Source organism: Cyprinodon tularosa, unplaced genomic scaffold (genome assembly GCF_016077235.1).
Source record: "Cyprinodon tularosa strain WSP-4 unplaced genomic scaffold, ASM1607723v1 ctg199, whole genome shotgun sequence".
NCBI classification, from domain to species: Eukaryota; Metazoa; Chordata; class Actinopteri; order Cyprinodontiformes; family Cyprinodontidae; genus Cyprinodon; species Cyprinodon tularosa.
Window position 1 is genome coordinate 2,796,096 of NW_024038729.1, and position 14,160 is coordinate 2,810,255.

The window sequence follows — 14,160 nt, forward strand, 5'->3', positions numbered from 1 at the left end:
TTTGGTAGTAGTAGAGTGTTATTTAAAATGCATGAAATAATGAAAAAAGGAAGACTATGTGAATTTCAGTTAGGTTTTCAAAGGCAATCTTAAAAAAAAAAGACTGGCTGGCTGACATTATACTCCTGACCCGATCCAGAGTCATTTTTAAAATCTTTATTATTATTTATTATTTGGCTTAAAACCAGAGTCAGAGCTATCAGAACAAACTAATTTAAACAACCTCTATCTGTTCTGCTACGCAGAAAAGGTGTGATAACAGTGAAATGGTATTATTTGGGGTATTTGCAGACTTTTGACCTAACTGGGACATCTCTTCTCTCAGTAATTGGTTTTTAAAGTCAATTCAAAATTCTTGTTTTATAGATAAAAATCAGTGAGCAAAGTAATTATCCAGGTATTTGCCTGGATGATGAGTATCATCAAACTGATGTTCCAGAAATAGTTTTATTCCCATCCAGGTAGGGTAACTTGACTTGTAATTGATGAAGCTGCAGCTCCTCCTTCAAACAGCTGAGGTCATCCCTCCATCATCATCATCATCATCATCGCTCCAGCAGGGCTGAAAAAGCTCCAACCTGCTGCTCAGCTTTACTCTTCTCCACAAAACACACATTGCAGCAGTTCAGTCAGAGACAGCTGTGTTACCTGCAGCATGAAGTGTTTGAACAACCGCGCTGAGAGCCACCTGACGGGGCAGGTGGAGTCCGAGCTGGACATCATGGCCAACGGGGCCTGGATCAACCATGGCTACTGTGGATCCCCTCAGCCTCTGCCCCCTGTCATCAACACCATCTATGGTCCACAGCCCCCCTTCCCGGGCTTCATGGACAGTGCATACAAGCTGGATCCCCCGGGCCAGATCCAGGAGGAGCCATGCACCGCTGAACGGACTAAGATGAAGAAAAGAAGAGGCTGTTGCTCTGTAAAAGGTGGGGAAACATTCTAATTACTTATAACAACTTTTATGACAAACATCTGAAACCGATGAAAATATAATAATTGACATTTTCTGTATTTTTCCTGCAGGGTTGTGGAGCACAGCATGGACGGAAAACACCTCTAACAACAGGGAGAAATTTATCCGCACCACTCTGCGGGAGTTAGTGGTCTACCTGGTGTTCCTGGTGGATGTTTGTCTCTGTAAGTCCTCAACATGCTTTGAAATCCTGAATTGATAAAAGTCCAGAGACAAATTTAAGTTTGCAAGCCTGGTTTAGACCCTAAAGGGGATATGACAATCCTATTTTTCATTTCTTCTTTATGCACAGGCTGCTTCATGTCTTGACGGGGTCTACATTTCGTCAATTGATTTGCTAATTTAACAACATAAATGCCCTTTTTCCTTATTTAGCCGTTTGTTGAATGATTCCCATGAGTCCAACATTAAAGCCATTCTTTTTTTTGTTTTCTGTGTGCTTAAAGAGATTTTTTTTAAGTTGTAATAAAATCTTTAAAAATAAAAAAAAAGGTAGGACTACCTCAAACAGAGGAAAACAGTCTGGGAATCAATTTTTGGAACTATGCTGACATAGTTTTGTTCTACTGGCCTTTGAAAATGTGAAAATAAACTGTTTTTTTTAATATAATTCTATTACAATCTATTTCTTGTTGAGTAACTGATCAAATCTGTTTGTAAAACACCCCCTTAATTTAAGGATTTCATGTGATGTGCTCAATAGAAATAGGCCCCAAGCATCATGGTTCCCCCAATTTACTTATCAATGAGCAGTAGGTGTATATTTATCCATTGCTTAATGCTAAACCAAATATGTTTATTGTAGATTTAATTTGAGGATATTAAACAGTTCCAGTGGAGTTTAGCAAGTAGAAACTGTTTAATGTATTTATTTTATCACCTTTTCCATCCAGCCAACTTTGCATTTGGTGCAAAGATTGATGGGAGCTCAGGTTAAATCTAGTAACCCAAGAAAATAGTCTCTGTGTCACGCTATATTATTTCCCCATAGAAACAGGAAGTCACAGGTTACTGATTAGAATTTCAAAAAAGTCTTATAGACTTTGAAAATATAATATTTCAGTTTTACTAACTTTAAAAGGAATCTTAGCAGTGATAATCGTCACATGTGATTCTGTCGAGAGAAATTATTTCTCAGCAGTGGATTCTGTCAAAACAAAATACCATGACTGAAAGTTTTAATGTAAGATTGTTCTTCTTTTATGTTGTTTTTTTAATGCTTTTTTTTCTATTGAGCCATAGTTGAATCTAAATTAAGTGTTTTTTGATTTAACAATAAAAAAAAAAGGGTTATTCTTTTAAGAGTCTGTTGGCACGTTTAGGTTGTGGAGAGAATTTTTATTTTATTTTTTTACCGAATTAACAGAAATCTTCCAAATTAAAAATGTAAAAATGAGCTAAATTGTTCGTCATTGCATAACACACTGGTGTTTCTGTTTATTTGAACAAATCTGAGACTAATTGAAGGGTCTGATGATGGACACTTTCTTCTCAATGCTCCTCTTTTTTTCCACAGGGCAGCTATTGTCCAACCGACCATTAGGAATAAAAAGGACATAAGAGCAGCACTCTTGGCTTTTAGCGATAAGAGCATTTGGCCAGGTCCTTTGTTTCTTTGTGTGGGTTAGATTTAGATTGTTTGGTGAGGCTGTTTGCATCAGTCCTGCGCACTTTAGTGAAACAAATGGCAGGCCCTCAATCTGGATCTATTTAACTGCAGCAATGACCCAGACAAAGCTCTTCAGGTCTTCAATGGGCCCTTGCGTGTCTGCCTCCAGGCTACCTTATCTCTGAGCTCCGCCTGAGAGAAGCGAGATAGGAACCAGAGTGCAAGTGTTAACAATGTGATTACGTTGATTCTTTCAGTGACATACGGTATGACCAGCTCCAGCACCTATTATTTCACTAAAGCCATGACGGACTTGTTTGTGAGCTCGGCCAGTGAAAGTGGAGTCACGTTTCAGTCCATTGGAACCATGGAGGACTTCTGGGATGTGAGTTTTCCCTTTTTTTTCTCCATCTTCTGTAAAAAAAAAGGGAATGAAAAGTATAAATCACACCCCATTGTGTTTTCTCTGTGAAACCAGTATGCCCAGGGTCCTTTATTAGACGGCCTGTACTGGACCAAATGGTACAATAACCAGTCCCTCAACAGCGGAAACCGGTCGTTCATCTACTACGAGAACCTGCTGCTCGGTGTTCCCCGGATGAGGCAGATCAAGATCAAGAACAACTCCTGTAAGGTCCATGAAGACTTTAGAAACGAGATCATCGGATGCTTTGATGTCTACAACGATAAGAAAGAGGACGACCTCAGCTTTGGTCTTATCAATGGATCAGCGTAAGCTACCATCAAAATGAACAGGAAAGCAGCAGAAAACATTCATGTCGATGCATTTAGAGAAACATGTTCCTCTTGTTCTGTAGGTGGAGCTACCACACAGAGAAAGACATCGACGGTTCCTCCTACTGGGGCCTCCTGACTACCTACAGTGGAGCAGGATACTACCAGGACCTGAGCCGGACCAAGGAGGGGAGCGCCGACATCCTGGCAGAACTGATGGACAACCTTTGGCTGGATCGAGGAACCAGAGCAGTTTTCATCGACTTCTCAGCCTACAATGCAAACATCAACTTGTTCTGTGTCGTCAGGTGAGGAAGGCGGGGAGGCTTGCATAAAAGTCATGACCTTTTCCACTGTTCTGTCCATCTAAAGACCTCAAATTTAACGTATTAGAGGTCATATGTCATGGTTTTCAAGCCATATACAGTAGTAGCCGTTAAAAATTCCCCACTATCCTTGATGGGCCCTTAGCTGGTCCCCTACAATTTCTTTTTAAACATCAATTTTTGAGGGCGTGCCGGTGTCGCAGTGGTTAGTGAGCACGACCCATTTACGGAGGCGTTGGTCCTCAACATGGCCGACCCGGCCTGTGGTCCTTTACCGCATGTCTCTCCCCCTCTCTCATACCACCTTTCCTGTCAGCCTACTGTCAAAAAAAAATAGCAACTAGTGCTGTAAAAGCTCAAAAAAAAACAACAACAATCTTTGAACTTAAATATTCTTTCTGTCATGATTTGTGAACATTAAGATCTAAAGATCTCCTGGTCAGACCCTGTAATTCTGTGAAAGGGTGGAGTCGGAGTAAAATATATGCAAGAGGGGGTCACTTCAGTGGCTGGAAGTTGGAGGGGATTTCGCTGGGAGTTTGAGGGAAGTGGGCTGCCATTCGGCTGGGAAGGAGCCATGTAGATAAAATGATGTTTTTAGAAAACATTGGTATTAATCTGTTATGAACATCGTTTTCTTTTTTCTACACTAAAGAAAAAACTTGCCTTCAAAGTAAAGCGGCCTCTCCCCATGTGGGGGACGCCCATTTCATGACATTTAATTTATAACTTCTAAAGGGTTGAGAAAGCACAAGACCTATCTTAGTGAAAATATATCAATAAAATTCAAGAACAACAACAAAATAACAAATACATAACTTAGACATTAAGTAGAAAAGAACAGCTACTGTCCCAGTGCAGATGAGCTGCTAAAAGAGCCACTTTGTCTCAACTCTGAGACAAATATCACATTCTTCCTGACATCAGTCCTTCCAGATCAGAATAAGTGGATGTTTGTTTATAGTGCTGGGCAGGCACAGGTGGTTAAGGTAGCTGCTTCCTGGATAATGTCGGCTCTTTTCCACAGGCAGACGTGTCAAAGTATTAATGTTTTTTACTCAAGTAGACGCATAAATCCTAAAAGGTAGAGTATCAACTGTCAGGTTGGGCGGAGAACTCAAATGCAGAGAATAGGAGGAAGAGGTGAGTCTTGTAGATGTAATAAACATCCAGAGGCAAACAGGGGAAAAAATAAAAAATACTGATAACCAAATACAAGAAACCCTCAGTGGAAAACACACATGGGGCGCAAGGAGAAGACGGAGCAACAAAACAACAACAACAACAAGGAAACAGCAAACAGAGACTTAACATCAGGTGTAAAAATGGGAGACTGAAAAATAATCAGGCTAATCAGCAGATTGGGAGCAGGTGTGCACAGAGGAGTCTAGAAGGAAGCTAGGAGAAGGAGACTGACACAAGAGGGCAGCAGAGGGCAAACAATACCTAGAAGCTGTAAAACAGAAAATCAAAAATAACTACAATAGCACAAAATGGGAATGAAACCAGTAAATTAGAAAACACAGAAAGACAACTGAAAACTCAAAAAAGAAAACAGAACAAAAAAGTGCTGAGTCATGAACTACTCAACTAAAAGTGTAAAAGTAGCATTTTTAAAACTGCTAATAGCATAAAAGTAAAAGTAATACAGGGGGGAAAATGTTAAGGACAGAAGCTCCACTGCACTACCCTAATAAAGGAACATTTTTCCAATTTTCTTTGTTTTATTATTAATGTAGTGGCAACAGTGACAAATTTAAAGGTATACTATGCAACCGGTGTTGATTTTCCAGCGAGGCTCCCCCCAGAGGGCGAAAGTAAAAGTGCACTGTCGTAAATATGCTCAGCTGTTCTCCTGGTTTCTCCGTCAAGCCAGGCGCGGTTGTTTTGAGCTTAGCAGACAGGCGAACGCAACGAATCACCATGTCTACTGCGGTAAGGGACTATTTTGTTCCAAGTTTCGAGTTTGAAAATTCTCGCTGGTTTAGCCATGATGACTGCACAAATATCGCCACTGTGCTAGCAACGAGCATGCCTTTCACTGGGGGCGTGTAGCAGTTCTCACCGTAAAGCAAGACCGACTCTCGCGATGCACGAGACTTCTGAGCCTGTGGGTGCGGGCAGAGGCGCACCTTGTCAACAGGCAAACCAAGCAACTGCTTGGAGCCCCGAGCCGCTGGGGGGCCCCCGAGAGCCAGCTACTGTACATCCGGTAGATAAACAGCAACAGGCGAGCATGAAGTGGCAACGCTATAGTGACTGGGGAGATACACAACTGCATTTAAAAAATTCCGATTGGATGGAATGTTGATTGACATTGGCTTTGGCCAGTCAAAATCCAGCCCAGCCCAGCCCAGGTGGATGACTTCCCTTAATGAAAATGAACGTAGCCTAGCGAATGGGTGACGTTGTAGGCCTATCGTTCAGTAAATTGGAAAGCAATAATGTAACTAAGCTGAAGGAAAATGATTCATTTTCCATGTCTCAAGAGAGACTTTCAGGACTGGCGCTTATTTCTATAGAGTATAGCGTGCGAAGGTCTTTGGATCTGGAGGACTTAGTGTCTGCATTTGCACAAGCCAAGGCCTGTAAGCAGCAATTCTGGAAGCAGTATAGGACCCCAATAATTTCACTACACTTACTATACTTTATATTTTGTACAAAGTTTATATTGGGTTTTTAAAGTAATTAAATTTTTTTTTATTATACATTTATTTTAATTTATTAGTTTATTCTTTACTTTTATTCTTTTATATTTTCCAAAATAACAAGGTTGTTCATGTTTAGAACATTTGGAATAAAAAAAGTTTTATTTAATACATTTTTCTTTGGTGTCAGATTATTTATAGCCTAACATAATGGTGATGAACACTGGTCAGGAGGGCCCCCTAGGATTTTTTGCTTGGGGCCCCCACAGACTCTAGAATCGCCTCTGGGTGCGGGCCGAGGGCTCCTGCAATTGCAAGTACAGTAATTCCCCTACAGACCACCAGGGAGGCCGAGAAAACCTTTGTTTGACCTGAAATGACTCGTTTAATCATCCAAAATGTTATGGAACACAATAATTAACTGAAAAATGTTGCATAGTATTCCTTTAACTTTGCATCATCTTGAAAAACTATTTACTTTGGTATGTAGTGAACAAAAAGTTGGGGCAGCACCAAGTCCAACCACAAAGAAATACATTTACATTACATCAATACATTACATCGGTTTTACCAAAAATTCTGAACAGGACTTTGGTCTGGGCTTTGACTGGACCAGTTTAACAGAGGAATTTGTTTTGATCCGAACCATTCCTTCTCTGGATGTGTATTCAGAGACACCGCTAGTTTTAGATTGCTCTCTAAATATTAATCAGCTCTCCTCATCTACAGATTCAACTCTTTATCTGGTTGACTTCCATCTTTCAGGTTGGTGGTAGAGTTTCCAGCGAGCGGTGGAACCGTCCCTTCTTACCAGATCAGAACCGTCAAACTGATCCGCTACATCTCCACCTGGGATTACTTTGTCCTCGGCTGTGAGTTATTCTTCTGTGTTTTCATCCTCTACTACATCGTGGAGGAGATCCTAGAGCTCCGGATACACAAGTTTGCTTATTTCAATAGCATCTGGAACATCCTGGATATAGTCATCATATTGGTAAGTGATTTGTGGCACTTTTAGAAGATAATCTGCTCTCTTGTCTGATTTCCATCATCCTGAATGGAGTAACTCTCCTTTCCAGCTCGCCATCGTTGCGATTGTCTTCAATGTTTTCCGAACTGTGAAAGTGGACAATCTGCTGGGTTCGCTGTTAGAACAGCCTGACATATACGCTGATTTTGAATTCCTGGCCTTCTGGCAAACCCAGTATAACAACATGAATGCAGTGAACTTGTTCTTCGCCTGGATCAAGGTAGATTACTCACATCTCTTACATCCTGTCATAGTGTTTTATTATAGAAATGATCTAAAGTGCATTGAAAAGGTTTTTTCCTGTCATGGATGTCTTCTGTTTTGGTTCTTTAGTTGAGTCTAAATGTTTCTAGTCAACAAACTGATTTTGTTATCGAACAACTTAAGTCTGAGAAAGTACAAAATGCAATTCAGATATCAAAGAAATAAGCCAAACCAACTGAAACTGTGTCTGAAAAAGTCCCCTAAAACTCTATAAACTGGTCTTTTACTTTACCTAAACCCTTTGCTGTAAGGTTTTAAGTTAGCAACATTAAGGCTTTTAGAACATAAGCAGCCAGTTTGGACTTTGACTAGAGTTATGCAAAGCCTTATCTTTGTTGTTTTGAGCTATTGCCTCTAAATAATAATAATTAAACTTTGTTGATATGACATTGGAAAAAATTTACCTCTGCATTTAACCAATCCTCTTGGGGAGCAGTGGGCTGCCATCGTGGAGCGCCCAGGGAGCAGTGTGGGGTTAAGGGTCTTGCTCGGAGACCCAGAGCGGCAGTCTGTGGGAGTGGGACCTGAACTCAGAACCTCAGGATTCCAAGCTCTATGCCCTTACCCTGGGGTGGGCAATTCCAGTTCCTGAGGGCCGGTGTCATAGAAACTTTTAGATTCACCCTTGGTCCAACATAGCCTCGTGAGACCATCCTGATCTCGTGAGCTTTCAAGGTTTCACTCGCAGATCAGTCTGGAGACTCTCCGTTGAAGAAAATTTGGAGCCGTTCACCAAACGAATGTCCAATCAGCGTTGGCTTTGAGGCGGGTTGAGGTGTGACACAACGAGAAGCGCGACAGTTCAGTCTAAAGAACATGGCGGCTTCAGCCGATGAAACTAGCGTTAGCTATCGAGCAAGTTTTATCAGAATTACAGAGTATTTCTTCACTGAAAGAATAGCAAAACACTGCTCTGGAGGCTTTTCTCAGAGGAAAAGATGTTTTTGCTCTTCTCCCGACTGGTTTCGCCAAGAGTAGCCTGGCTTGTGGTTGTGTTTTCGTCGTCGCTCTGTTAGGACGTCATATGCTTCGTTGATCTGATTGGTTTATTTGGCCCGTCTATCACCAACATAGGCCAATCAGCTAACCAGTATTTTTGCCCCTTCCCAAAATTACTTCAACGGAAGGTTTCCAGATGGATATGCGGAGCAAATCCATCTGGCGGAGTCAGGTTAGGTCCAACACACCTGATTCAGTCTTTTGTCTCCTCAGTATTCAGTCAGTTCCTCCAGAGTCCTCTAAGTTTATTTCATTCAGGTTTGTTGAACCAAAGACAAGTGGTGTCAAAAGTAAAAAAAAACATTTGTTTCTTAAGTAGATATAGGTATAGATACTGCAGTTTAAAAACACTCTGGTAAAAGTTGAAGTAGCAACTTGACCTCTTTACTCAAGTAAAAGTGAAAACGTATGTGCTCCAAAAACTAAAGTAACCTTAAAAAAACAGCAGGATGCCACTGTATGAATTGAAAAATCAGTATTTTGACTATCTGGAAAATTTGTTTGAGATAGGGCCAAGGATGATACGCTCTCGCCTGTGTCAACCTTTCAGATATTTCAAATTTTTTTCCTGAATCTGACATTGTAGCATGACATAGACAATTCACGTTTGCAGTCTGAAGAACACCTGCTTGCTTCTGATGATTTCCTTTAGCTAACCAATGAGTGTTTGCGTTATATGACTCATCCAATTACAGTAGTTTTCACTAGATGTGGATGGAGCCAATGATCTGCATTGGATGGAGCACATGACATGAAATAAATATTTATAAACATTAAACCGAAGCCAAGAGTAACGAGTATCGTTTGTTTAAAAAAAGGAAGGAATAGAAAGTACAGATACTTGTGTGAAAATGTAATGAGTAGAACCCGTGCCCTAACCATAAGGCCGCCACTCTCTGGTGTACTTTTCAACATGGTCCTTTAAAGAACCTTTTGCTATCCGATTATTAATCGATTAATCAAAAAATAATCAACAGATTAATCGATTTGCAAAAAAAGCCATAGTAAGAACATAATCCAGAAAGAAAAATCTGGAAGGTGGCTAATAGTTTTTTTCACTGTAGCGTTAACTTCTGTGTCTGTTTGTAGATTTTCAAATACATCAGTTTCAATAAGACCATGACTCAGCTGTCCACTACGCTGGGTCGATGCGCCAAAGACATCTTGGGATTCGCCATCATGTTCTTCATCGTCTTCTTTGCCTATGCTCAGCTTGGGTATCTGCTGTTTGGAACAGAAGTCGAGTCTTTCAGCTCATTTGTGAAGTGCATGTAGGTGGTGATAAATCTGGATAATAAAGATATTTGACCGTTACGGCTTCATTTGAAGAGTCTGTTTCATCCTCCTGCAGATTCACACAATTCCGAATCATCCTTGGAGACTTTGATTACGACGCCATTGACCGTGCAAACAGAGTCCTCGGGCCCATTTACTTTGTCACCTATGTGTTCTTCGTTTTCTTTGTCCTACTGGTCAGAGATACTGCAATACATTTGTTATTTTTGTGAATAAATGTGAGCAATCAAGCGATCCCTTTATAACTTTATTTTTCAGAACATGTTTCTTGCCATCATAAATGACACGTACTCAGTGGTCAAAGAGGAACTGGTATCTCAAAAAGATGATCTGCAGATTACAGATCTCATCAAACAGGTATGAATAAAACTAAAATGATCTAAAAATAAAGTCAGATTTTGTTAATTTCTCCCAATGTTTACTAACGACACATATTCCTCTAAACCCAGAGCTATATGAAGACTTTCATGAGACTCAAACTCAAAAAAGAGAAAATATCAGACGTTCAGAAAGCTCTGCAGTCCGGATCTGGAGAAATTGAATTCAATGACTTCAGGGAGACTCTAAAGGAGTAAGAGGCAATACAGAAGAAAGTATGCAAACAAATGTCATTATTAAATATGGATCCTCACAGCAGTTTTGAATTTGCAGAATGGGTCATGGAGATAATGAAATATCTGCAGCCTTTACAAAGTTTGACCGGGACGGCAACCGAGTTCTAGATGCAGATGAACAAACCAGGATGAAGATGGAGCTGGAAGAAAAAAGGGTTATTTAAGTTTACATGAGATTTACACTCTCGGAAATATTTATACTAATAGAACTTTTTCCCCAATTTATTCTCATTTTTTGCAATAGACCAACATGAAGTAGAAAGTCAGTAAAGTGGAACCAAGAGAAAACTTGTTTTTTCTTTTTATTTATCTAAATATATATATATATATACATATATTAATATAAATTAACATTGTAAAAGTATAGCATGATTTGTTTAAACACCCCTAAACACCATTTTTACCTGCGTTACCATGCAGGCTGGTGGCTACCTCCAGTCGACACGGATAAAACAAAATATAAACTGAAATTAAATCTGCATCATTTTGAAAAGTGCTGTAAGATGGACTTTGACCGCTGCTTCTTTTTCATTTCCATCAGGATGCGCTTAACGCCGAGCTGAACAACCTTGGAAAGAATTATGGGAAGGAGTTTATGGAGCCTCCTGCCTCGTCAGGAGATCAAAGGAGTCGGACATTTGTGGACCAGGAACATTTTCTCAGGTGACGACTGGTTTTGTGCATGATTGATGAAATGTGAGGAGCTATATAACTGGATTGAAAGCAGATTTTTCTTTCATCATCAATCTGTCCCTCACCATTAAAGGCTGACCAGCCAGGTCCTCCAGATTGAGACATCTGTGGCAGGTCTTACATCCAGAATGGATCAGATCATGGTCAAACTGGGATTAGAGGAAAAAACTGACACCAAAAAACTGATGGAATGACGTAAGTAGAGAGGAAAATAGAATTCATTTTAACTTTACGTTACATCTGCATCCAGACCAAAATAGGTTATGGTTGCTGGTATTAGGGTATGATTGGACTCTAGATTTTACATGCAATAAATCATTGATTCTTTCATTGTTTTTGACAGATTTTTCTCAGACGGTTGAGCAACAAATGCTGAAAGTTCATCCAGAAAAGCTGCAAGTTCCACCACTTAATCAGCTATCAGCTGAGGCGCCGTCTGCTCAGAGGAAATATTCATTCCTGAAAACATTTTAGCATCAGCAAGATGTCATGGAAACATGTAAAATCTATTTTTCATTATTTTTATTGTATCATAGTAGATCTAATACATCCAACGGGTCAATATCTAAAAGTTTTCACACCTTATGACAGAGCACAGTATTGCTGCGATGTATAAACTAAATGCACCCTATGATTCAACAGGTACCCGGGCATGACAAGCCCACATCATCAGCCCTCCTCTACCATGCTTATTAGTTAATGTGAGGTCTTTGTGATGCTGTATTGTTTTTCTCCTGACTTTGCTTTCTCTAAAAAGACTTTCCTAAAGTCCACACTGCAAAAAATATAAATCTCAATAAGTTATTTTTTCTTAAAATAAGTGTGTTTTTCCTTGATTTGAGGAGGTAAGTAAGACACTTTGCCAATGGAACAAGACAATTTCCTTTTAAAATAAGAAAAAACTATTTTATCGTCTTATTTCAAGTAAATATTATCTAACTATCTTATTTTAAGAGTGAAAATACTCATTCCATTGGCAAATCATCTTATTTACCTGCTCAAATTAAGGCTAAATATACTTAATTTAAGGCATTTTTTACTTATTTCTGGATTGTTTTTGCAGTGCATTTAGACGTGACTGAGCAGACATAGAATCACAGTTCAGTAAATGTAGCCTAATTCATATTATATCCATTTATTACACATAGAGTGATGCATTAAAAAAACAACTAGTTCTGTGGCATTTGATGTTTATGTCTTACACTTAGTAAAACCTAATAAGTTAAATGCAAAAATAAAAGATGGTTTTTGCCTAAACTTGCCCACTGGAAAAAAATCAAATCTAGATAAGTAATTTTTTCTTAAAATAAGTGCATTTGTTCTTGGATTGAGGAGGTAAAAGAGCAACTTTGCCAATGGAACAAGACAATTTACACCTAAAATAAGAAAACACAATTGCATTGTCTTATTTTAAGGGCATATTATCTAATTAACTTATTTTAAGAGTATAAAATACTCATTCCATTGGCAAACTATCTCATTTACCTACTCAAATTAAGGGTAAATACACTTAATTTAAGAAATTTTTGCTTATTTCTGGATTGTTTTTATTTAGACAGACTAATAAATGAGAAATTTAAAGCAATGAATGGAAGACGAGGCTTCAAAAGGACCTAAGTTTATCATTCCAACATGCATAGCTCAGGGGATCATAGTCTGATTCCAAATAATAAGACTTATCAGATGGAGATTATTGTGCTTCCAAACCTTTCTAACAAGATAACATAAATTATTTTCTAACAATCCTGTCATTAAATAATATTGAATACTGATTCCTGTAAAGTTTTAGATTACATTTCTACTTTTTCAGATATCATGGAAGTAACCATGCAACCCCACACAGATGGATAGGCAGCAGTAGCTGCTCCTCTAAGGATACCATTTACTGTTTTCCATATTTTCAACAGAACTGTCAAACTTCCTGCTATATTGGGGTGTTAACACAAGCAAATACTCATCTAATGAAGAGATTTTATTTCCTTGTAATTAGTTTTTATCACTGTATAGAGAGGCTTTCTCTTTGGTGGCTGTAAATCTGTGTACCATCTGTGTTGCAAAATAAATACCTAAACATGGGGATGGTGGAAAAAAAAAAGAAATATTGTTACAGCATAAAACTAAGCAATGCATTAGTTGCTAAATATGTTGATCAAGTTGCTTTAGAAGTGAGTTTATTGCTTTATAGCAGGAGTCACCAACGACTAGCACACTGGCACCAAGGGGCCCTCCAGGACCACATGGTGTGCCCTCAGTGTCTCCTGAAAACGGCAAAACTCACCACTGGTCTGAGTTAGAAATGTATTTATTTCTGATGCTCTTCTTTTTTAATCATGCTTGCATTTATAGATTTCAGAATGAAAATATCTAAAACAAATTAGAACTTAAAAAAAACATCAAAAATATGTTTATCATGCTTAAAGTTTAGGTGAACGCTGGCTCCTCCATTTATAGGTCAGTATTGGAAGCTCTTCCTATGACTCAGTATCCATGAAGAAGCTTTAAGCCTTAAAAAAACGTAGGTGACCCCTGCTCTATAGGTTAAATGCAGGACTAGTAACATGATGACATCCAACCTAATTCAGTCCATTGACCGAAAAAGGTATGGTTTAGGGAGTCAAAGGCAAGGCACTGGCCGACGCATGTCACTCAAGAGCTCATCTCCTTTTGTTTAGCCCAGGTAGGTAGTACATAGTAAAAAACATTCTAAAAAAATAAATAAAATTATTGTTGTATGGAGTTTTAAGAATAGGAAAGTATAGAGGCCCTTTAACAGGTCCTAATACAATCCAAATCCCTCCATAAGGTTAAAGAGTACAAAATTAAGGTAGGTGTTGATCATTTTGTGAAAGTAGAAAGGACACTATTCTAAACTAAATAGTAAGAATTTTTGGAACACACCAACAGTAGTGAACCTCAAGATCATCGGGTGTTTCGGCCATTATCACTAGACCCCCTCACACGAGGACG

General features: G+C 39.0%; 1 protein-coding gene across 1 annotated transcript; it reads left to right on the forward strand.

Moving 5' to 3' along the window:
- Nucleotides 1-575: 575 nt before the first annotated feature.
- On the forward strand, nt 576-11,960 carry pkd2l1 (polycystic kidney disease 2-like 1). Its single transcript, XM_038284059.1, has 15 exons — nt 576-932; nt 1,030-1,143; nt 2,846-2,973; nt 3,067-3,320; nt 3,407-3,631; nt 7,063-7,291; nt 7,377-7,547; nt 9,680-9,861; nt 9,942-10,062; nt 10,145-10,243; nt 10,336-10,457; nt 10,538-10,655; nt 11,042-11,163; nt 11,267-11,388; nt 11,537-11,960. Exons 1-14 carry the CDS (start codon nt 656-658, stop codon nt 11,385-11,387), a joined length of 2,283 nt encoding a protein of 760 aa, XP_038139987.1. The 5' UTR covers nt 576-655; the 3' UTR covers nt 11,388; nt 11,537-11,960.
- Nucleotides 11,961-14,160: the final 2,200 nt, after the last annotated feature.